Source organism: Sorex fumeus, unplaced genomic scaffold (assembly GCF_029834395.1).
Source record: "Sorex fumeus unplaced genomic scaffold, SorFum_2.1 ptg000127l, whole genome shotgun sequence".
Classification (NCBI taxonomy): Eukaryota; Metazoa; Chordata; class Mammalia; order Eulipotyphla; family Soricidae; genus Sorex; species Sorex fumeus.
In genome coordinates, this window is record NW_026606184.1 from 105001 (window position 1) to 127540 (window position 22540).

Consider the following 22540-nt stretch of genomic DNA (forward strand, 5'->3'; position numbering starts at 1 on the left):
GGACAGGCAGCTGGTCTGCTGCCAGCTCCAAATTTCTTCAGATAATCGATTGGCCTCACTGCACAGCAGCAGAGGACGGAGCGGGAGGGGGAGTGAGGGACGACTCAGCCCCCCCAGCCCAGCGTGGGCGAGGGAGGGGCCGGCTCACCGGGGCCTGGGCTCGGCCCTCAAAGTCCCCAGTCCCCTCCAGCCCCTGCTTCCCTGGTCCCCAGACCTGGGCCAGACGACCCCTCCCCAAGGGCCAGGAGCTGACCCCCCTCTCCTCACCCTCAGCTGCCCTGACCACCCTCAGCATCTGGAACCCAGGAGAGAGGGAGGTTGAGGGGCCTTGGGGAGCCCGCAGGAGAGCCCCCGCAGGAGGGGACAGAGTGGACGGATGGAGGGAACGTGGACACAGGGAACGTGGACACAGGGAATGTGGACGGAGGCAGCGTGGACGCAGGCAGTGTGGACGGAGGCAGCGTGGACGCAGGCAGTGTGGACGGAGGCAGTGTGGATGGAAGGAACCCGAGTGAATTAGGCAGTGTGGACACAGGCAGCGTGGCCAGCAGGACAGTGAAGGGCTTCCTGCTCAGGTCTTGGCCGGGCAGCTGCAGGTCACAGCTGCGTGAATGCTGCCCTCTGCTGACCGCCACTTGCCATGACAGGGCGTCCTGGCCGGGGGCAGCAGGAAAGGACAGGACCGTTCTCGCCAGGGCGAGCACTGGGCTCTGTTCTGCCGCTGACCCGCAGCTGGTCTGGGGCGGCCTCTGGCCTCCTCCCAGGGACCCTCCGCGACCCACTGCCCTAGTGAAGTGGCCGGAGCCCACGCGGCTAAGCTTTGGTTTTGTTGTGACTCGAGCAGGGGTGGGCGGTGGGGGTCCGGGCGCCCACCGCAGGTGGCAAGATGGGACCTTGGGGCCCACCTGCAGGGACAGGACACAGGACGGGACCCCGGGAAGTGCAGTGGACAGCTGGATGCCCTAAGCGGGGGACAGTCCCCGCCCCGGAAGTCTGGGCTGCGGGGGTGGAGAGGGCCTGGGCGGCTGCCCGGCTTCCCAGGTGATTAAATCTGCAGGCCCCGGCTGACGGCCGGCTGTAATTGCAGGGGGCTGTGTAGACGGTGGACCGGAGGGCGGGGACGTGGCCAGGAGGGCAGGAAAGGCTTCTGCGTGGAGGGCCGTGGGTGGGGTGGGGGGCTCTGTTCAGCCTGGGGGCGGGGGGTGCTCTCCCTAGAAGCTGGGGGTGGGTATGTGCGGGTGAGGGACTGTGACCCTCAGGACCCTCAGGACAAGTGGGAGCCCCTTCACAGTAGGGGGCCACCCCAGTCCCCACCTCCTGCTGCCCCGTCCACACCGGGGGTGGGGCGCTCTCGGTGGGGTCTGGCTCTGGAGACAGGCGGAATCTTCCAGGCTTTGAGGCGTTTGTGTCTTGAGGGTCTGCTCCTTGGACCTAAGCAGTGCCAGGAGCCCAATTCTCATCCTCGAGCACATCTGCTTGTTTTTCTTGTTTTGTTTTGTTTTCTTTTCGGGTCACACCTGGCGATGCACAGGGGTTCCTCCTAGCTCTGCACTCAGGAATCACTCCCGGTGGTGTTCAGGGGACCCTATGGGATGCTGGGAATCGAACCAGGGTCGGCCGAGTGCAAGGCAAAAAGGCTCTATCCACTGTGCTATTGCTCCAATCCCCCCCGCCCCCCCCCCCCCCCCCCCCCGTCAGCACATCTGGAAAGCTCCACAGATCCCCCAGGGAAGGGAAGGCCCAGGCTGGGCCCTCGGGTCTGTGTCCAGCGGTCAATATCCCCATGTCAAAGGAGTGAAAGGGGGCTGGAGCGACAACTCAGCGGGGAGGGCGTTTGCCTTGCATGCGGCCAACCTGGGTTCGATCCCCAGCATCCCATAGGGTCCCCTGAGCACTACCAGGAATGATTCCTGAGTGCAAAGCCAGGAGTAACCCTTGAGCATCACCGGGTGTGACCCAGAAAAGCAAAAAAAAAAAAATGATAATAAAATAAAATAAACAAAGGAGTGAACAGGAGAAGAAACACCAACCAGGGTTTGATCCCTGGCATCTCATAGGCTCCCCTGAGCACTGTCAGGAGAAATTCCTGAGTGCAGAGCCAGGAGTAACCTGGCCTTGCCAGGTGTGACCCCCCCAACCCTTGCCAAAAATGAAAACAGTGAGAAATGAGTTCTCTTTCTTTTTTTTTTTCTTTTTGGGTCACGCCCAGTGATGCACAGGGGTTACCCCTGGCTCTTCACTCAGGAATCACTCCTGGCAGTGCTCAGGGGACCCTATGGGGTGCTGCGGATTGAACCCAGATCAGCCACGTGCAAGGCAAACGCCCACCCCGCTGTAATATTGCTCCAGCCCTCTTTTTTCTTTTCTTTTTCTTTCTTTTTTTTTCCTTTTTGGGTCACGCCCGGCGATGCTCTGGGGTTCCTCCTGGCTTTGCACTCAGGAATTACTCCTGGGGCGGTGCTCAGGGGACCCTATGGGGTGCTGGGGATCGAACCCGGGTCGGCCGCGTGCAAGGCAAACGCCCTCCCCGCTGTGCTATCTCTCCACCCCAATGGGTTCTTTTTCTAGGCTGCATGAAGCCCAGCACCCCCCAGCCCAGCTGCCCTTGCTGGCGCTGAGCCTCCATTTCTATAACCCAGCTCAGAGCTCAGAGGTCACTCCGGGCCAGCCTTGGGGGACCACAGAGGATGCTGGAAATCGAACCCAGGTTATCCCGGTGCTAGGTGAGTTCCTTCTTTCCCTGCTGTAATATTCCCAGCTTCCTTCTCCCCTCCACCCCAAGAATTGTTTTTTTCTTTTTTCTTTTGGCTGCTCTGAGGCAGAAAGGCCTTAATGATCCGGGCGCATTGGCTACCATACCCCAGGATCTGGGCACCCCAAGTCCCTGCCTCCCCCCCAAACCCCCGCCCGGGCTATTTAGGGGCGCAGGCTCTGCTGTGCCCTGGGCTCTCCCAGGCAGCGGACCCCTCCTCTCTCCCCAGGGCAGGCCTCCCTTTGTAATTAATCTCGGAGCCCCAAAGGGGGTGCGCGCTAATGAGGAGGGTTTCAGGGTGCTAATGAGGAGAGCCCGGGGCGGCCGAGCGCCGAGTAATTTAATTATGGGGTGGGGGGGCGTTGCCTGGGACGGGGTGTCGGGAAATCCCCTGCGTAGAAGAAGCGGGAGGGTCTCGCGTGCTAATTAAAATCAGAGCCGGGCCTTCCTCCGGGGCCTGGGGCGCGGAGGGGAGGGGTCCCCCAATCTCCACAGGGGCTTCCTGGAGCCCACGTGGGGCGCAGGGGGGCAGCCGAGCGCCCACCCAGGCCCGGGCGATGCCCCAGAGCGGGCTGGAGGCGTGGGGAGGCGGGGGTCGCAGCCTGCAAGGAGGTCCGCAGCGGGGTGAGGGTCCGGCCGGACGCGGGGGGCGGCCGAAGAGCAGGAGGGCGCGCGGGCTGGGCGTCCGGGGGGGCTCCGGGTGGTCGCGGGGCGGGCGGGGGGCGCCGGCGGGCCGGCCCGGGTGCAGCCGGGGCGAGAGGCTGGCCCGGGGGGCGGCGCGGGGCGGAGCCGCGCAGACAATAGCCCCGGCGGGGGCGGGGTAGCGGGCACGGCCGGGGGCGGTGCCCGGGGTGCGCCCGCCCCGCGCCCCTCCCCTCCCCTCCCCTCCCCCGCCGCCGGTCTGGCTCGGGTCCGCGGTTCCCGGTTCGGTCCCGCCATGGGAGCCTGAGCGGCCCGCCGGCCCCCCGCGCCGGGGCCCCCCGAGGCGCAGAGCAGCGCGCGGACGCGAGGGGCGCGGAGCCGGCGCGGTGCGCGCCCGCCCGCCCGCCCGGAGCGGCCGGATACAAAGGCGGCCGCGGCGGGGTCGGTGAGTGCGGGGGGCGCGCGGGGCGGGCGGCCGGGGGGCGCGCGGGGGGCGCGCGGGGGCGGCGGGGACCCCCGCTCGGGGCGGGCGGGCGCGGCGGGGCGCGCAGCCCCGACTTTGGGGAGGGGGCGGAGCCGGGCCTGGCGCGCCGGGGACTTTCCTGGGCCGGGCGCGGGGGGCCAGGCCGGGCGCATCCCGGGGGAGCGGGAGGCGGGCGGCACCGGGGGGGGCGGGTGCGGGTGGTCCCGGGGTGCGTGCGCCCCCCGCGCGCGGGGCGCGCGCGCGCGGGCTCGGGGCGCGCGGGAGAGCGGGGCGGGGGCCGAGGCCGGGCGCAGGGGGTGTGTGAGGGGCATCGGGGATCCGCGCCGCGTCCCGCCGCCCCTCTGCTGGCCCCGGGACCCCCGGAGGTGGCCGCGCACCCGCGCCTTGGGGAGGGGGCGGCCCCGGGGGCCCGGGCGGGCGCCTTTGTTTTGGTGCGTGCGAGCCCGGGCGCGCTGCGGGGCCGTGCAGGTGGGCCCGCGCGCGAGGGGTCCCGGGCGCGCCGCGGGGTCGGTGCGGGTGGGCCCGCGCGCGAGGGGTCCCGGTCCTGCTGCGGGGCCGTGCGGGTGGGCCTGGCCCAGGGGACGCTCTCTACGGGCCGTGGAGGGCGCCGGAACGGGGCCTACCCAGGTAGGGACGCACCTGTGTGGCCCAGGGGTGGGTGGGGCGCCCCAGGCGTGCCGCTGCAGCGGGGTTCGGGGGGCGGGAGGGTGGGATTCCGAGTAGGTTTGGGGGCGTCCCGCCGCGTGGATGGGCCTGCCTGGGACCCAGGGTGCCGGCTTATGGCCTCAGGCCCCGAGGAGGGGTGGGGTGCGCGGGCGGGCGGCTTCTGCCGGCCTGCTTGGGAGATGGGGGTTTCGAGAAAAGGGGGTGTGTGTGCCCAGGAGCCTCAGAGGAAGTGGAGGCTGGAGGAGCGGAGACTGTAAGTACCCCTCACCCCAGGCTGCCTCAGGACCACCTCAGTGGGGGGGTTGGGGGGGACTGGAATGGGGGTTGGCACTTAAGGGCAACAACTCCAATTCTGGGGGAGAATGGGTCTGGGGGGGATGGGTGAGTCTCATCCCAGACCTGTGTGCACGGGGCTCCAGACCTGGGGGGGGCAAAAGGGTGTCTGCCCTGGATAGACATGGGGGGGTTCAGTACCCCAGGGGTCCGCAGCCTCTCTCCCACATCTGTTCTGTCTCTTTTGGGGTCCCGGCACCCCTTCACTCAGGCATCTTCCTTTTGCAGCCAGAGGTGGGGTGGACAGCCCCGTTTTAGGGCCGAGGCTGTGCTCAGTGTCCTCCGATTGGGCTTCCGTGGAGGGGGAGGGGCCGCCAGGGTTGGGGGGAGGGCGGGAATGCAGGGATCTTGTCCCCATCCATCCGTCCACAGAGACCACCAACAGCCCAGGGCCCGCCCTTGTCTGCCCCCCTCGGGGCTCTCCCCTGATTCACTGCTGCAGGCTTGGACGTGGGGACAAGCTTGGGGGCAAGAGCCCAGAGCTGCAGGAAGCCCCTCCAGGTCTGCGGGCTTCCGGCGCCCCTCGCTGCTGCCCACCCTGTCTGCGGCTCTGTGCTCTTTAGGGGCCCGGGCGTACACGTGTCGGTGCCCGGGTGGTGGGCATGGCCAGGCTGGGAACCCCCCACGCCCCCTCGCAGGGTGCCGCATCCTTTGATTCTGGCGCTGTGACCTCAGACAGGAGATAACGTTTGAAGTCTCCCCGTAAACGGGAGTTAATGACAGACCGGGTGCGTGGTGGCGACAGTTCAATGGACCGCGAGGCAGACGGGACATTTCACACGGGCCGGCCTGCCCGGGGCACCCCTCAGGTGTGGCTGCACCCCAGCACCGTCTCCGGGACCTGGGGGAACCTTCTGTATGCGGGGTCTGAGGTGCAGGAGGGCGTGGGGTCTCGGGCATGTGAGCACAGGGGTGCCCTGGCCCCAGTGCCCTGGGGCGGGCAGGGCTCACCCCGGGGGGTGTCTGGGAGCTCTGCCCAGAGCTGGACCCTTAAGAACGGGGGTCAGACCCTCAGTGCGGGGTGAGCGGCGGGGCAGCTGAGCCCTGTGCTGGGGACGCCCCTTCTCTCGGGAGCCGTTGTCCTCGGCCCAGAGGGACCAAGGTGCTGCCCTTGACCCACTTCCTGCTTCTCCAGCGATGAGGGTCGCAGGCCTGGGGGCTGGCTTCCCTTTGGGCCGCGTGGTCCACCTGTCTCCTGGAGAGCTTGTCCACCCCCCTCTACCCATCTTTCTGTCTTTCACTCATCTATCTTGCTGTTCTTTCCATCCATCACCCACCCATCCACCCATCCATCCATCCATCCATGCATCCATCCATCCATCCTCCCATCCATCCATCCTCCAGTTCATCCATCCATCCTCCCATTCATCCATCCATCCACCCACCATCCATCCTCCCATCCATCCATTTGTCCATCCACCCATCCACCCATCCATCCATTCACCCATCCATCCTCCCATCCATCCATTTATCCATCCACCCATCCATCCACCCATCCATCCACCCATCCATCCATCCATCCATCCTCCCATCCATCCATTCATCCTCCCATCCATCCTCCCATCCATCCATCCTCCCATCCATCCATCCTCCCATTCATCCATCCATCCACCCACCATCCATCCATCCACCCACCATCCATCCATCCATCCTCCCATCCATCCATTTATCCATCCATCCATCCATCCATCCATCCTCCCATCCTCCCATCCATCCATTTATCCATCCACCCATCCATCCACCCATCCATCCATCCATCCATCCATCCTCCCATCCATCCTCCCATCCATCCTCCCATCCATCCATTTATCCATCCACCCATCCATCCTCCCATCCATCCATTTATCTATCCACCCATCCATCCACCCATCCATCCATCCATCCATCCATCCTCCCATCCCATTTATCCATCCACCCATCCATCCATTCTCCCATCCATCCTCCCATCCCATTTATCCATCCATCCATCCATCCATCACCCATCCATCCATCCACCCATCCATCCATCCATCCTCCCATCCATCCTCCCGTCCCATTCATCCATCCATCCATCCATCCATCCATCCATCCTTCCTTCCTTCCATCACCCATCCAGCCAGCCATCAGCCATCCTTCCCTCTTCCCATCTGCCCATCTGTCCATCCATCTGTGTCCTGGCCGCTGGGCGTGACTGAGGGGGCCAGGTCAGGAGTTTGGGGGTGGGCGGGCAGGGCCGGGAGAGCGTCAGAGTGAGGCTGGGTGACCCCATGTTTGAAGAACAGAGTGGGAATTGTCAGGGACGTCAGGAAGCCCGGGCCTGGCACAGAGGTGCTGGGCCCAGGATGGTGGCATTTTGCGTGGCACTGTTCTTCCCTGGCAGCTTTGTCATGGGCACAGCCCCCCCCCCACACACACACACACGTGGCGCCCCCGCAGGCCTGGTCCTGAGCCCCCTCCCCCCGCTCTACTCTCAAGTTCCTGCAGGGGGCAGCCTTGCTCACGGGGAGAAAGTGATGGCAGAACAGGGGACACACCTGGGACAGGTCGCCCGCACGCCTGAGCCCCCGGGGCGCCTTGTCCGGTTCTGCTGTGGTCTGGGGCACAGCTGGTTCCGGCCGGAGAACCTCAGCCCTGGGCCCCACCCGACCGCCTGCAGGGGCCCCTGGAAATGAGCAGTTAGAACTGCTCGGAGCCCCACGAGACGAGTAATTACAGGTGTGGCCGCTGGGAACGGCTCGGGAGATGGGGGCCTGCGGAATCTGGGGTACCCTGGCATCAGGGTGGGGCCTGGGAGCGAGGCGGGGGTGGGGGGCAGGGAGGGCCTGGCCTGGTTGTCAGGTGCAGCGGGAGGACGGGGCTGGGGGACCAGGGCCCCCCTGGAGAGACTCGCCTCAGCCTCAGCCTGGGGCCTGAATGGGGCGTAGTCATGGGCATCACACTGAGCCCGGGCTGAGATTCCGGCGTATTCCAGGGGGGTTTCCAGGGGGGTTCCGGGGGCAGGGAGGGAGGGTGCGGTCTCAGGAGGAGGAGGGGGGTGAGCCCTAGCATTTTCGGGGGTCTGCGTGAGAAAGATGCGATTTGGTTAGAAGCTGAACCTTGCCAAGTCATGCCCATCGTGTGTGTGTGTCTGCTAGTGTGTGCGTGTGTGTGTACATGAGGTATGTGTGTGTTTTTGAGTGTGTGTCTGAACGTGTGTGCTTGTGTGTCTTTGTGAGTGTGTGTGCATGTGTTTGAGTGTGTGCACATCTGTGTGGGTGTGTGTGCGCGCCTGTGAATGTGTACGTGTGTGTGTGTCTGTGTGCTTGCGTGTGTGTCTGTGTGCTTGTGCGTGATTGAGTGTGTGTCTGAATTTGTGTGCATGTCTGTGTGTGCGTGAGTGTGTGTGTGCATGTGAGTGTGCGTGTGTCTTTGTGCTTGCGTGTGTGTGTCTGAGTGTGTGTGCATGTGTGTATCTAGTTTTTATGTGTGTATGTATTCACGCCCATTTTATGGGCCTGGAAATGCGTGCTGGGGGCCCTTGAGGGCCCCAGAACCCCAGGAATGGCCCCTTCCCTACTGGGGTGCATTTGGTTCCTGGGTCCCAGGTTGGTGTGGGGGTCCCTGCCCTGGGGCGCTGTCCAGGTCTGGGGGATTTACACCTGGAGCACAGGAGCAGGGCCTGGGGCAGGGCCTGGGGCAGCCAGTCCTGGTTCACCCCAGAATGGAGATGATGGGGGGGCAGTGGCCACTCTGGAGACGTCCTTCTCCGGCCTCTCTCGGACTTGCTTTTCAGGCATGAGCTGAGGCTGGGGCCAGTGGGGCGGGGGTGGGGGGGCTTTCAGAACCTGAGCCCTGGTGCCCCCTGCCCTCCCCACCCTGTGATCTGCAGGCTGCCTCTACCCCTCACTTCCCCTGCTGCTTCACCCGTGCTCCCTGGTGCTCCCAGCTGTGCTCCCTGATGCTCCCATTCGTGCTCCCACCCATGGTCCTTGGTGCTCCCACCCATGCTCCCACCCGTGCTCCCTGGTGCTCCCACCTGTGCTCCCACCCGTGCTCCCTGGTGCTCCCAGCTGTGCTCCCTGATGCTCCCATTCGTGCTCCCACCCATGCTCCTTGGTGCTCCCACCCATGCTCCCACCCGTGCTCCCTGGTGCTCCCACCTGTGCTCCCACCCGTGCTCCCTGGTGCTCCCGCCCGTGCTCCTGCTCGTGCTCCTTGGTGCTCCCACCCGTGCTTCTTGGTGCTCCCACCCATGCTCCCTGGTGCTTCTTGGTGCTCCCACTCGTGCTCCCTGGTGCTCCCACTCATGCTCCCTGGTGCTCCCGCCCATGCTCCCTGGTGCTCCCACCTATTTCCCCCCCAGGTGCTCTCCCACCCATGCTCCCTAGTGTCCCACCCTCATGCTCCCCTGGTGCTCCCAACCATGATCCCTGGTGCTCCCCTCGTGCTCCCCCTGGTGCTCCCACTCATGTCCCCTCCCTTCCCCCGTGCTCCCAGCTGTGCTCTCACTCCTTCCCCCAGTCATGGCAGCTCTGACATGTCCAGGCCATAGTGGGGCACAGCACCACCCCCCACACACACACCGGAGACAGACTGTGAAGAAGGCCTTGGGCTGCAGGGGCGGGTGGGGACACAGCTGCCCTCCCCAGGCCCCCCTGCCCCAGGTGCCTTCTGTCTGCGTGTCTGGAGGTGGGGTGGCCAGCGCCGGGCTCCGGGGTGCCCTGAGCCTGGGTCCGGATCCCCCAGCGAAACAGGGCCCAGGGGCGCGCCTCCACCCCTGCCGGTGCCCAGGGCCCGCCTTGCCCTCCACACCCCGCCCCTGCTCCGTCTGGGTCTGGGGGAGGCTGGGAGCCCGTGCCGGTGTGTGTGGGGGTGGGGCGGGGATCCTTGCTCCTCAGCGCTGGGTGGGGTGCCCGGCAGAGCAGGCAGGGATCTGTCATCCCAGAACCTGCCCAGCCGGCCGCAGGCGCAGCTGGGGGGGGGTGGGGGGTGGACGGGGAGGAGGGCGGCGTGAGCCTGTCTGGGCCCAGAGACCACGTGTGCACATGTGGGTGCCCCGCGTGTGTGCCCTGTGCCCACGTGTGTCCGTGTGTGCCCCTGTGTGTGTGTGTGTGTGTGTGTGTATGTGTGTTTGGAAGAGGCCCGGCCTCACCCCGTCTGGGACCAGGCCGATGAGGAAAGCAGGTGACTCCAGTTTGACCCTTAAAGGGCCACCATGCGAGCTGGGGGTCCGGGGGCAGCTGAGGGCTGAGCTGGGGTCCCGCCTGCCCCCGCTGGCCCACTGGTGAGAAGCCCGTTCCTGGCCCCAGCCGGGCGCTGAGCTCACGTCTGGCGGCCCCGGGCAGGCCCGGCTGCAGGCGCGGGCGGGCTCCTGGCGCCGGCTGTGCCCGCCCACTACACCCCTCCCGGCGGCCTGGGCACCAGTGCCCAGGTGCCTGCCTGGCCCGGGCTCCCTGCACCCGAGTTCCGGCGGATGAGGGATGCCAGGGGGCACTGGCCATGCTCTCGTCCCGGTCTTGCTCACTCTGAAGGGATGCTGGGACCCTCCTTCCTGGATGCTCTCCTGGCCACAGGGCCCAGCAGCCCTTGCACACCTGGGTCAGTTGTTGAGGGGTACAGAGGCCCGGCAGTGGTCCTGCCACCTGCATTTACTCCAGCTGCTCCTGACAGCGGTAGGGCGCTTGCCTTGTGCGCAGCCGGCCTGGCAGAGCCGGGTTCGATTCCTCCGCCCCTCTCAGAGAGCCCGGCAAGCTACCGAGAGCATCTCACTCCACACGGCAAAGCCTGGCAAGCTCCCCGTGATGTATCGGATATGGCAAACACAGTAACAACAAGTCTCAGGATGGAGACTTGTTATACTGTTACTTGATACTTGTTACTTATTTTGGCTATTTGGGTCACGCCTGGCGATGCACACGGGTTCCTCCTGGCTCTGCACTCAGGGACCACTCCTGGCGGTGCTCGGGGGACCCTATGGGATGCTGGGAATCGAACCCGGGTTGGCCGTGTGCAAGGCAAGCGCCCTCCCTGCTGTGCTATTGCTCCAGCCCCTTGGTTTGTTTTGTTTTTGTTTCCTTTTTGGCTTTTTGGGTCACACTGACCCTCACCTGCGCCCTGTGAGATGTCGCGTGCTCGGGGGAGGTCCCGCCCCCTCTCCCTCGGCCCCAGAAGCCTGGCGCGGCCTGAGCGCCCCGCCCCAGCCCTGCGGGTGCCCGCCCCGGCTGACCACCTGAGCAACCGTGGGAAGGCCCTGGGCTGTGCTTCCAGCCGGCTCCCGGCCCCACCCCCCAGTCCGCCTGTTGCCAGGTTCCCACTGGCTTCTCGGAGCCGCGATTGTTTCCTGCAGAAACCTGATCTCACACTCGGACAAAAGCTGGGGGCCCCCGCCGAGAGCCCGTCCTGTCCCCACGTCCCTCACCCCCAACCTCCCTGACCTCGCGGTGGATGCTGGGGACGGGTTCCAGGACCCGGTGGCTGTCATCGCCTAGGCAACCGGGGGCTGGGGTTGCCATGACGATCAATGCCGGTGAAGTTGGGCAGCCGGACAAAGGCTCCCCCCAGGCCGGCTTGGCCTCCTGCAACCGTGCGGGATCATCTCCGAGGCACATGCCATTAATTTCGTGTCTGAAAGGCTTTGGGGGAGCCGGGCCCCCTTCTCCTCGGGCTCTCCCCCCACCCCGGGGCCGCTGGCCGCCTTTTAACCCCACACACTCCATGGTGGGTTCCAGCCGGGGAGCCACGGGGTGTCTGTGTCCCAGGGGGCGAGGCAGGAAGCACGCACCCCCTCCCCACCCCGCCCCTGCAGCCTCCCGACAGCCCAGAGAGAGGGGGACCTTCTTGGGATGTCCACCACCCCTCCCCAACTGCCTGGGTCACAGGGGTCACAGCGAGAGGGCATCCTTTTTTTTTTTTTTTTTTTTTGCTTTTTGGGTCACACCCAAGTGATGCTCAAGGCTCACTCCTGGCAGTGCTTGGGGGACTCTATGGGATGCTGGGAATCGAACCCGGGTCGGCCGCGTGCAAGGCCAATGCCCTCCCCGCTGTGCTATCGCTCCGGCCCCAGGCCTCCTTAGCTTTGGCCGACGGAGGACAGGGGCAGCTTTGGAAGGTGGGGGACAGCAGGGCACCGGACTGGCACAGACTTGCTCTGGGTGTTTGAGGTGGTGGTGGTGAAGGGGCGTGGGCGTGAGTCTGCACGCATGCGCTCATACGCCCGCGTGCCTGTGTGAGCATGGGTAGGCACGGACGAGTGTATGTACCCCAGGTGGACAGCCCCGTGCACCCCGTGCACACTTCCTGGCCTCTCCCAGGTGCCCACCTCCTTGCCCACCTCGGGAGTGCACTTTGCACCTGCTGCTAGAACCTTCATCTCGTTTCCACCTGCCCCTGCACCCCTGCCATCAGGGCTGCTTGTTGCAGGCTCGTTCCCTTCCTCCATCCCTCGCCTGTGCTGATGCCAGGGGGGCAGACTCCCCGTCGCTGGGGGCTGGTGAGTGCAGTGAGCAGTGCACACTTTACTGACCCCCCGTCCAGCCTGCCGCTGGCCCTGTCCTCCCTCCCGTCCAGCCTCTCTGGGGCATGTGACTGCTGGAAGACACGGTATCCAGTGCTCCTTCAGCCTCTGGGGCTGGGTCCCTGGGCGTCACCTGCCCCTGAGCCCTTGGCACAGCCTCGGGTGCTCTTCCAAAGGCCGGCGGCATCTGGGAGGACCATGCCTGCTCAGGGTGGGGGCTTCCCTGCCTGACCCCCACACCCCACGAGCTCAGTGCCCCCCCTGGACTCGGCGTCTCGCCGCTTCTCTCTCCAGGACCCTCGCTGTTTTCTCTCTGAGCTGAGCCCGCCCATCCAGCAAGATAGAGACCCTCCGGGTGCCGGTGGAGTTCCTGAAGGTGCCCCTTGGCCTGCGGAAGCCTGCGCTGAAGGAGGTGCCCGTGGGGCCCCCCGGGAGGCCCCCAGCCGCGGCCCTGGAGCGCTACAAGGCCCGGCGCTCCGACGCCATGGACACCGAGTCCCAGTACTCGGGCTACTCGTACAAGTCGGCCCACTCCCGCGGCTCCCGCAAGCACAGGTGGGCACGGGTGGGCACAGATGGCACCGGGGAAGGGCACAGGTGCAGCAGGGGGCATAGGCAGACAGGCATACATGACTAGGCATAGGTGGGCACACCTGGATACAGGTGGGCACAGGTGGGCACAGGTGGGCACAGGTGGTGCAGGTGACATATACAGGCATAGGTTCCTATAGACAGGCACAGGTGGGCACAGATACAGGTGGGCACAGGTGGTACAGGTGGCATATACAAGCACAGGTGGGCACAGGTGAGCACAGGTAGATGCAGATGGGCACAGTGAATGCAGGTGGGCACAGGATTGCTGCATGTAGGACGGGATGGGCACCTTTGGGCTGACCTGCCCCTGCCCCTCCCCAGGGACCGCCGAGACCGCCACCGCTCCAAGAGCCGGGACGGGAGCCGCGGGGACAAGTCGGTGACCATCCAGGCCCCTGGGGAGCCACTGCTGGACAATGAGTCCACACGGGGGGATGAGCGGGTGAGTGTGGGGGCCCAGACGCGGCACTGTCTGGGCAGTGCACGGGAGGAGGGGCAGCCAGTGGGCTCCTCCGTCCACTGGGGCCCTCGAGGAAGGAGGGGAAGGCGGATGGGCCCCCCGAGTGGGGTCCTGGGGGTCTGGCTCTGGAGCCTGGGTGCCTCTGAGAGGCTGCGTCTCCCGCCTGCTCTGAGCCCAGCCTGCAGTCACCAAGACCGCCGGGGAGCCCACGGGCAGAACTGGGCACCACGGGAACTGCTCTGCCCGCCCCACGGCCACTTCCTGGGGGCGGAGCCGGGTTGGAGGTCCGGTCTGGCCCTGTCCATCACCTGGCCCCTGAGCCTGCGTGGCCGGGGCTGGCCTGGGTCTGAAGCCCACCCCTGAGGGTTGGGTCAGGAACCCCCGCAGGGGTTGGCTCAGGCCCCGACCACGACGGCGACACCCTCCGTCCTCCGGCCCGCAGGACGACAACTGGGGCGAGACGACCACCGTGGTGACCGGCACCTCGGAGCACAGCATCTCCCACGATGACCTCACGCGCATCGCCAAGGACATGGAGGACGGCGTGCCGCTGGACTGCTCACGCCACCTGGGCGTGGCGGCGGGCGCCGCGCTGGCGCTGCTGTCCTTCCTGACGCCGCTGGCCTTCCTGCTGCTGCCCCCGCTGCTGTGGCGGGACGAGCTGGAGCCGTGCGGGGCGGCCTGCGAGGGCCTCTTCATCTCCGTGGCCTTCAAGCTGCTCATCCTGCTGCTGGGCAGCTGGGCGCTCTTCTGCCGGCGGCCGCGCGCCGCGCTCCCACGCGTCGTGGTCCTGCGCGCGCTGCTCATGGTGCTGGTCTTCCTGCTCGTGGCCTCCTACTGGCTCTTCTACGGCGTCCGCATCCTGGACGCGCGCGAGCGCAGCTACCAGGGCGTCGTGCAGTTCGCCGTGTCGCTGGTGGACGCGCTGCTCTTCGTGCACTACCTGGCCGTGGTCCTGCTGGAGCTGCGCCAGCTGCAGCCGCACTTCACGCTCAAGGTGGTGCGCTCCACCGACGGCGCCAGCCGCTTCTACAACGTGGGCCATCTCAGGTGCGGGCAGAGCCGGGGTGTGGGCGGAGTGGGGGTGGGTGGGGGTCTCGGCAGCCAGGGCCCAGGGCCAGGGGCCGGAGCTGGGGAATGGGTGATAAGGAGGAGATGCGGAGATGCCGGGGGACTGGGGGACTGGAGGGGAGGGCATTGGGCAGAGGGGGCCTTCCTCTATAAAGAACTTTTTTTTTTTTTGCTTTTTGGGCCACACCTGGCGATGCACAGGGGTTCCTCCTGGCGCTGCACTCAGGAATCACTCCTGGCGGTGCTCAGGGGACCCTATGGGATGCTGGGAATCGAACCCGGGTTGGCCGCATGCAAGGCAAACGCCCTCCCCGCTGTGCTATTGCTCCAGCCCTAGAGAGCGGATTTGCATCACCATTTGCTGCTTGCTGGAAGGGTCCTTGGCTCGATGGGGTGGGGGTGGCTGCAGGGAGGCTGAGGATGAACAGGTTACAGACGGAGAAAGAGAGAGCGGTGTGGGTACAGGGGCACCTGAGGCCTCAGCGGCCCCCAGGTTCTCCAGCCCCCAGTGGCAGGCAGGTCGTGCCTGGTCTTCGGCAGGGAGTAAAGTCGGTGGGGTGGGACCCCCACTGGGCCCCAGGTCTGGCCTGGGGTGAGGCACTAAGCCCAGAGTGAGCTGCACCCCGCTTTTCAGCCCCTCCCTCTGCCCCAGACCCAAGCTTCGTCTCTCCCCGTGTCTGCCCTGCCCAGCGCTGCTGTGTCCCCTCTCTATCCCCGTCACGGCCCTCGTGTGCATCTGTCTCCCTGCCGTTTCCCTGCAGTATCCAGCGCGTGGCCGTGTGGATCTTGGAGAAGTACTACCACGATTTCCCCGTCTACAACCCTGCCCTCCTCAACCTCCCCAAGTCCGTCCTGGCCAAGAAAGTGTCCGGCTTCAAGGTGTACTCCCTGGGAGAGGGTGAGCATCTCATCCTCCCTGTCTGTCCGCCTGCCTGTCCTCCCTGTGCCCCGCCCGGTGTCCCCAGCAGCGCTGCCCTGCCCGCCGCAGTGACCCCCGGGTGCAGTCAGGGTGGGGCAGCAGGGTCCGAGGTGCCAGGCTGCCTGCCCTGCACGTGGCCAGACCGTCTTGTCCTCCCTGCAGAGAACAGCACCAACAACTCCACTGGCCAGTCGCGGGCGGTGATCGCAGCCGCTGCCCGGAGGAGGGACAACAGCCACAACGAGTACTACTACGAGGAGGCCGAGCATGAGCGGAGGGTGCGGAAGCGCAGGGCCAGGTGCGTCCGGGGGCACCGACCTGGCCGGGTGCAGAAGGGAAGGAGAGGTGGAGGCGGGTGGGTGGGGCCGGAAGGGGCTGTGCTGGGTGGGCGGGACCACTAGAGGCGGGGCTAAATGGGCTGCTTGGGGTGGGGCTAGGAAGAACTGGGTGGAAGGAGAGTTGGAGATCGTTGGTGGGCGTGGCTTTAAGGGGCGGGGCTTGTTAGATGGGCGGGGCTAGGAACTGGGTGGAAGGAGAGATGTAGACCTTCAGGTGGTGGGACTTGAGGGGGCGGGGCTGTGCTTGGGGGGCGGAGCTTAAAGAGGCGGGGCTCGGAAGAACTGGGTGGAAGGAGAGTTGGAGATCTTCGGTGGGCGGGGCTTTGAGGGGCGGGGCTTGTTGGGTGGGCGGGGCCAGGAAGAACTGGGTGGAAGGAGAGATGGAGATCTTCGGTGGGCGGGGCTTTAAGGGGCGGGGCTTGTTGGGTGGGCGGGGCTAGGAAGAACTGGGTGGAAGGAGAGATGGAGATCTTCGGTGGGCGGGGCTTTAAGGGGCGGGGCTTGTTGGGTGGGCGGGGCTAGGAAGAACTGGGTGGAAGGAGAGATGGAGATCTTCGGTGGGCGGGGCTTTAAGGGGCGGGGCTTGTTGGGTGGGCGGGGCTAGGAAGAACTGGGTGGAAGGAGAGATGGAGACCATTGGGTGGTTGGGGCTAGAAGGGGCGGGGCTTGCAGGGTGGGTGGGACTATGAGGAGCCAAATGGGCTTGCGGGGTGGGCGGGGCTATATGAGCCCTGTTGGGGGAGGGGCTACGGGGCGGGACTAGATGACCATGCTGGGTGGACAGGCCTAGGAAGGACTGCTGGGTGGAAAGGGAGATGGACACCGCTAGGGGGCGGGGCTGAAAGGGGCGGGGCTAGTGGTTCTCTGTTGGGTGGGCGGGGCTAGGCAGGACTGTGCTGGGTGGGCGGAACAGAGCTGGAAGGGGTGGGGCTGGATGGGGATTTGCTGGATCAGATGAGGCTGGACAGATGCATCTGGGCTGCACAGGAGACTTAGTGAGATGCATCGCAGATCCTGGGGCCTTGTTCTGCAGGGGAAGCCTTTTGCCTGTAAAATGTCTGTCTATTGACCCCCTGGTAAATTCTTTTTTCTTGTTGTCAGACATTATGTTTGTTTTGGGCCACACTGATGATGTTTAGGGATTACTACTGGCTCTGCACTCAGAAATTACTTCTGACAGCAGGGGGACCATATGGGATTCCGGGAACTGAACTTGGATTGGATGTGTGCAAAGCAAGCACCCTACGCTACCCACTGTGGTCCCCACCCTTTGGTGAATTCTTTTTTTTTTTTTTAATGTATTTTGTTGTGGGGCCTGGTGTTGCTGAATGGTTTTTCCTGAAGGTCCTTAGGTGGTCCTTAGGGGTTCCTTTGGGAGGTGCTCAGGGATCAGCCCCGTTACTCTTTTTTTTTTTTTTTTGCTTTTTGGGTCACACCCAGAGATACTCATGGGTTACTCCTGGCTCTGAACTCAGGAATTACTCCTGGCGATGCTTGGGGGACCATATGGGATGCCAGGGATCGAACCCAGATCAGCCGTGTGCAAGGCAAACGCCCTCCCCGCTGTACTATTGCCCTGGCCCTTTGGTGAATTCTTAAGTGAGGCTCACTACTCATCCCATGACGGAAGTGGCAGTTTACAGCCTACCCTGTAGGGATTCCTTTGTGTGGGGGTGGGTAAGGCCTCAGGCATTACCCCCAGGTGTCAGGAGAGAGCTTTCTCCTCTCAACTTTCTGTTTCTCAAGATTCTGGGGTGCATACCCTGTCCGTGGGTCATCCGGCCTGTCCCCGGTGGTCTCTGAAATAGTGATGAAGCCACAGGTGTCTCTTCCCGCCCCTCCTCCTGCCCTACCTGGGCTTCAGCTCAGGGCCCTTCTTTACCCCATCAGTGGGAGGGGGAGGTGTGGGGGAGCAGAGAAAACTTTGCACTGAGACCAAAGTCCCTCAGGAAAGAAAAGGCTGTGGTGGCCAGGTCTTGCTATAGTGTCCAGCCCAGGTCCTGGCTCCTCTCCACCCCTTATCTGACCCCCTACATTTTTGGTACCCTTGGGTGGATTCCAGGACCTAGTCTGTGAGTCTCTAAATGAAGCAATGATCCCGTTCCTGCCTTAAAGCTGTATCAGAGATGTGCTTGGTGGCCTGTGCCCTGGTGTTCCTCCAGGCCCGTATCCTGACCTTCCCTGCCTTGTGTCCTGCACAGATGGGCAGGCTATGTCTGATACTGTGACCCACCCCCCTCAACACACAATGTGTGAGAATACCCAAACACACACACACAGGCACATGCGTGCAAGCATGCCTGGTGACACGCATGCCTGCCCTTGGCCTTGGACTCTGCGCCATCTCAGAGGAGCGAGAGGGCCGGCCTTGCCCAGTGTGGGGGCTGGAGCTGGGGAAGGTACGAGGCACACCTGTTGTCCCCAGGCTCGTGGTAGCCGTGGAGGAAGCCTTCACCCACATCAAGCGGCTGCAGGAGGAAGAGCAGAAGAACCCCAGGGAGGTGATGGATCCCCGGGAGGCTGCCCAGGCCATTTTTGCGTCCATGGCCCGTGCCATGCAGAAGTACCTGCGCACCACCAAGCAGCAGCCGTACCACACGATGGAGAGCATCCTGCAGCACCTGGAGTTCTGCATCACCCACGACATGACACCCAAGGTGGGCCTGCCCCACCTCCCTCAGGCCCCGCCCCTCCTCCCTGCTCACCTGCTACCGAGGCTCCGCCCCTCCGCTCCCTTGAGGCCACACCCTTGCTCTTAAGGGCCTTCTGCTTTAGGCCCCGCCCCTTACCCCCCCGCAATGCTCTGCCCCTACAGCTCCACCCCTCCACCCATTGGTCAGCCCCTCAAGGCCCCGCCCCTCTTCCCTTGAAGCCACGCCCTCTAGAACCACACCCTCACCGGCCTTCTGCTTTAGGCCCCGCCCCTTGTCCCTTGATGCTCCGCCCCTAGGCTTCACCCCTCCACCCATTGGTCCCAGCCCCTCAAGGCCCCGCCCCTCCTCCTTCGAAGCCACGCCCTTGTGAGCCACGCCCTCACCCTCAAGGGCCTTCTGCTTTAGGCCCCGCCCCTTGTCCCTTTATGCTCCGCCCGTAGAGCTCCACCCCTCCACCCATTGGTCCCAGCCCCTCGAGGCCCTGCCCCTCCTCCCTTGAAGCCACGCCCTCTCGAGCCACGCCCTCACCCACAAGGGCCTTCTGCTTTAGGCCCCGCCCCTTGTTCCTTTATGCTCCGCCCCTAGGGCTCCATCCCTCCACCCATTGGTCCCAGCCCCATGAGGCCCTGCCCCTCCTCCCTTGAAGCCACGCCCTCTAGAGCCACTCCCCACCCTCAAGGGCCTTCTGCTTTAGGCCCCACCCCTTACCCCTGCAATGCTCTGCCCCTACAGCTCCACCCCTCCACCCATTGGTCCCAGCCCCTCGAGGCCCCGCCCCTCCTCCCTTGAAGCCACGCCCTCTCGAGCCACGCCCTCGCCCTCAAGGGACTTCTGCTTTAGGCCCCGCCTCTTGTCCCTTGATGTCCCGCCCCTAGAGCTCCACCCCTCCACCCATTGGTCCCAGTCCCTCGAGGCCCTGCCCTCCTCCCTTGAAGCCACGCCCTCTCGAGCCACTCCCCACCCACAAGGGCCTTCTGCTTTAGGCCCCGCCCCTTGTCCCTTTATGCTGCGCCCCTAGAGCTCCACCCCTCCACCCATTGGTCCCAGTCCCTCGAGGCCCCGCCCCTCCTCACTTGAAGCCACGCCCTCTCGAACCACGCCCTCACTCTCAAGGGCCTTCTGCTTTAGGCCCCGCCCCTTGTCCCTTGATGTTCCACCCCTAGAGCTCCACCCCTCCGCCCATTGGTCCCAGCCCCCTCAAGGCCCTGCCCCGCCTCCCTTGAAGCCACGCCCTCTCGAACCACGCCCTCACCCTCAAGGACCTTCTGCTTTAGGCCCCGCCCCCTTTCCCTTGATGCCCCGCCCCTAGAGCTCCACCCCTCCACCCATTGGTCCCAGCCCCTCGAGGCCCTGCCCCTCCTCCCTTGAGGCCACGCCCTCTAGAGCCACTCCCCACCCTCAAGGGCCTTCTGCTTTAGGCCCCGCCCTTTTCTCCTTGATGCTCCGCCCCTAGAGCTCCACCCCTCCACCCATTGGTCCCAGCCCCCTCAAGGCCCCGCCCCGCCTCCCTTGAAGCCACGCCCTCTCGAACCATGCCCTCACCCTCAAGGGCCTTCTGCTTTAGGCCCCGCCCCTTGTCCCTTGATGTTCCACCCCTAGAGCTCCACCCCTCCGCCCATTGGTCCCAGCCCCCTCAAGGCCCCGCCCCGCCTCCCTTGAAGCCATGCCCTCTCGAACCACGCCCTCACCCTCAAGGGCCTTCTGCTTTAGGCCCCGCCCCGTGTCCCTTGATGTTCCACCCCTAGAGCTCCACCCCTCCGCCCATTGGTCCCAGCCCCCTCAAGGCCCCGCCCCGCCTCCCTTGAAGCCACGCCCTCTCGAACCAGCCCTCACCCTCAAGGGCCTTCTGCTTTAGGCCCCGCCCCTTGTCCCTTGATGTTCCACCCCTAGAGCTCCACCCCTCCGCCCATTGGTCCCAGCCCCCTCAAGGCCCCGCCCCGCCTCCCTTGAAGCCACGCCCTCTCGAGCCGCGCCCTCACCCTCAAGGGCCTTCTGCTTTAGGCCCCGCCCCTTGTCCCTTGATGCTCCGCCCCTAGAGCTCCACCCCTCCACCCATTGGTCCCAGCCCCTCGAGGCCCTGCCCCTCCTCCCTTGAGGCCACGCCCTCTAGAGCCACTCCCCACCCTCAAGGGCCTTCTGCTTTAGGCCCCACCCCTTACCCCTGCAATGCTCTGCCCCTAGAGCTCCACCCCTCCACCCATTGGTCCCAGCCCCTCGAGGCCCCGCCCCTCCTCCCTTGAAGCCACGCCCTCTCGAGCCACTCCCCACCCTCAAGGGCCTTCTGCTTTAGGCCCCGCCCTTTTCTCCTTGATGCCCCGCCCCTAGAGCTCCACCCCTCCGCCCATTGGTCCCAGCCCCCTCAAGGCCCCGCCCCGCCTCCCTTGAAGCCACGCCCTCTCGAACCACGCCCTCATCCTCAAGGGCCTTCTGCTTTAGGCCCCGCCCCCTTTCCCTTGATGCCCCGCCCCTAGAGCTCCACCCCTCCACCCATTGGTCCCAGCCCCTCGAGGCCCCGCCCCTCCTCCCACGATGCGCCTCCTGCAATGGACCACTCCTCCCCAGGCCTTCCTGGAGCGATACCTGGCGGCCGGCCCCACCATCCAGTATCACAAGGAGCGCTGGCTGGCCAAGCAGTGGACGCTGGTGAGCGAGGAGCCAGTGACCAGCGGGCTCAAGGACGGCCTCGTGTTCCTGCTCAAACGCCAGGACTTCAGCCTGGTGGTCAGCACCAAGAAGGTGCCGTTCTTCAAGCTCTCCGAGGAGTTCGTGGACCCCAAGTCGCACAAGTTCGTCATGAGGCTGCAGTCGGAGACGTCCGTGTGACCCCGTGGGGCACCTGGGTCCTGGGGGGGCTCGGGGCACCTCCTGCTCCCGGCGTTTTTACTTGAATCAGCCCCTCCCGCCTCTCCCCGGAAGCCCCCCCTTCCCTCTCAAACCCGCGCACCCCAGGCCACTCCCGCGGGGAGCGGGTCCCCTCTGGAAGGTTCTCTGGGGGCGCGGGCAGTCCACACGCCTTCAGAGCAGGGGGATCTCATCCTTCACCCCGAGACCTCATTCTGTTTCCGAACTTTCCCATCCTGTGCCACTGTGGGTAAACTGAGGCAGCCCCTGGGTTTGGCGGGCTTTCCCTGGGCAGCCCCTTGTGGGGGCAGGAGAGACGCCCCCATCGTCACCAGACCTCCGAACCTGCCTCCCCCCTTTGTCCTGGGCCGGGGGTCCCTGGGGGAGACTCTGCAGACCCCATACTCCCATTCGATACCAGCATTTTCCTCCCCAACCCCGCAAGCCGCCATCCCCTCCTCCACTCCAGAGACCTGTGGCCTCAGGTACACGGGGGGGCACCGCTCCCCCCAGCCCCTGCCTTAAGCCCACTTTGCCTCAGGGGGCTCCTTGCTCTCCCCCACTGCTGGGCTCCCTCTGAGTGGGGGAGGGGCCTCTCCGCTGCCCGGGGGAGGGGTCCTCCCCACTGGCTCCCCGTCTTCACCTCCTGTCTCAGCTGCCGACCCCGTCACCCACGTATATCTGAGCCTGATGTTTCTTCTCTGTCTGTGGTGTGTCGTTGTGATGGCTGGGGGGACATCTGGGCAGCGCCCCGAGTCTCCAGCTGGGTCCCCGGGTGGCCGATTGTTCCGCCAGCGTCTCACGTGCCCTCAAGGCCGACACCCCTAGCAGTACCCCCAAGGCTGGCCCCCTTATCGGCGTGCCCAGAGGCTGACCCCCAGCTCTGAGCTGGGGCTTTCTGGGGTCCCAGGGCGGCCTTCTGGTGCCCTCTGGCACCCATCCACCAGGGTGGCCAGTCTTGCTCTTGGGCTGGTGGCTGGGGGCTCCCTCTAAGGCCAACCCCATCCTTCCCCCACTGGACTGTGAGGTGTGGAGGGAACAGAGTGGACAGTCCTTCCCCGGGGGCCGCCGGGGACTCTTTCTCCCAGGGCCTGGTCCACAGCTGCCCTCCTGGGTCTGGTCTCCAATACCTCAGTGTCCCGGAGAGGCCCAGCAGGGCCAGGGGCCTGAGCTGGGGCCCATTTTAAGAACCTGCCATGATTTAGATCACTGTGACCCTCCCTTCTGCTCCCAACTAAGGGCTGGGGCCCCAGGGCCAGTTCTGGGGTGTCCGCCTCCCGACCACGGGGGGCGCTTCCATGCTGTGAACAGGAGC

At 65.3% G+C, this 22540-nt stretch overlaps 1 protein-coding gene across 2 annotated transcripts; it reads left to right on the forward strand.

Moving 5' to 3' along the window:
- Positions 1 to 3653: 3653 nt before the first annotated feature.
- VANGL2 (VANGL planar cell polarity protein 2) lies at positions 3654 to 21878 on the forward strand. Of its 2 annotated transcripts, none has more exons than XM_056137837.1 (8): positions 3654 to 3839; positions 12643 to 12903; positions 13264 to 13384; positions 13845 to 14452; positions 15235 to 15371; positions 15555 to 15690; positions 18156 to 18387; positions 20947 to 21878. In XM_056137837.1, exons 2-8 carry the CDS (start codon positions 12833 to 12835, stop codon positions 21205 to 21207), a joined length of 1566 nt encoding a protein of 521 aa, XP_055993812.1. In that variant the 5' UTR covers positions 3654 to 3839; positions 12643 to 12832; the 3' UTR covers positions 21208 to 21878. The 2 variants fall into 2 exon arrangements, with proteins under 2 accessions (XP_055993812.1, XP_055993813.1); XM_056137838.1 differs by lacking the exon at positions 3654 to 3839 and adding an exon at positions 4682 to 4797.
- The last annotated feature ends 662 nt before the right edge of the window (positions 21879 to 22540 follow it).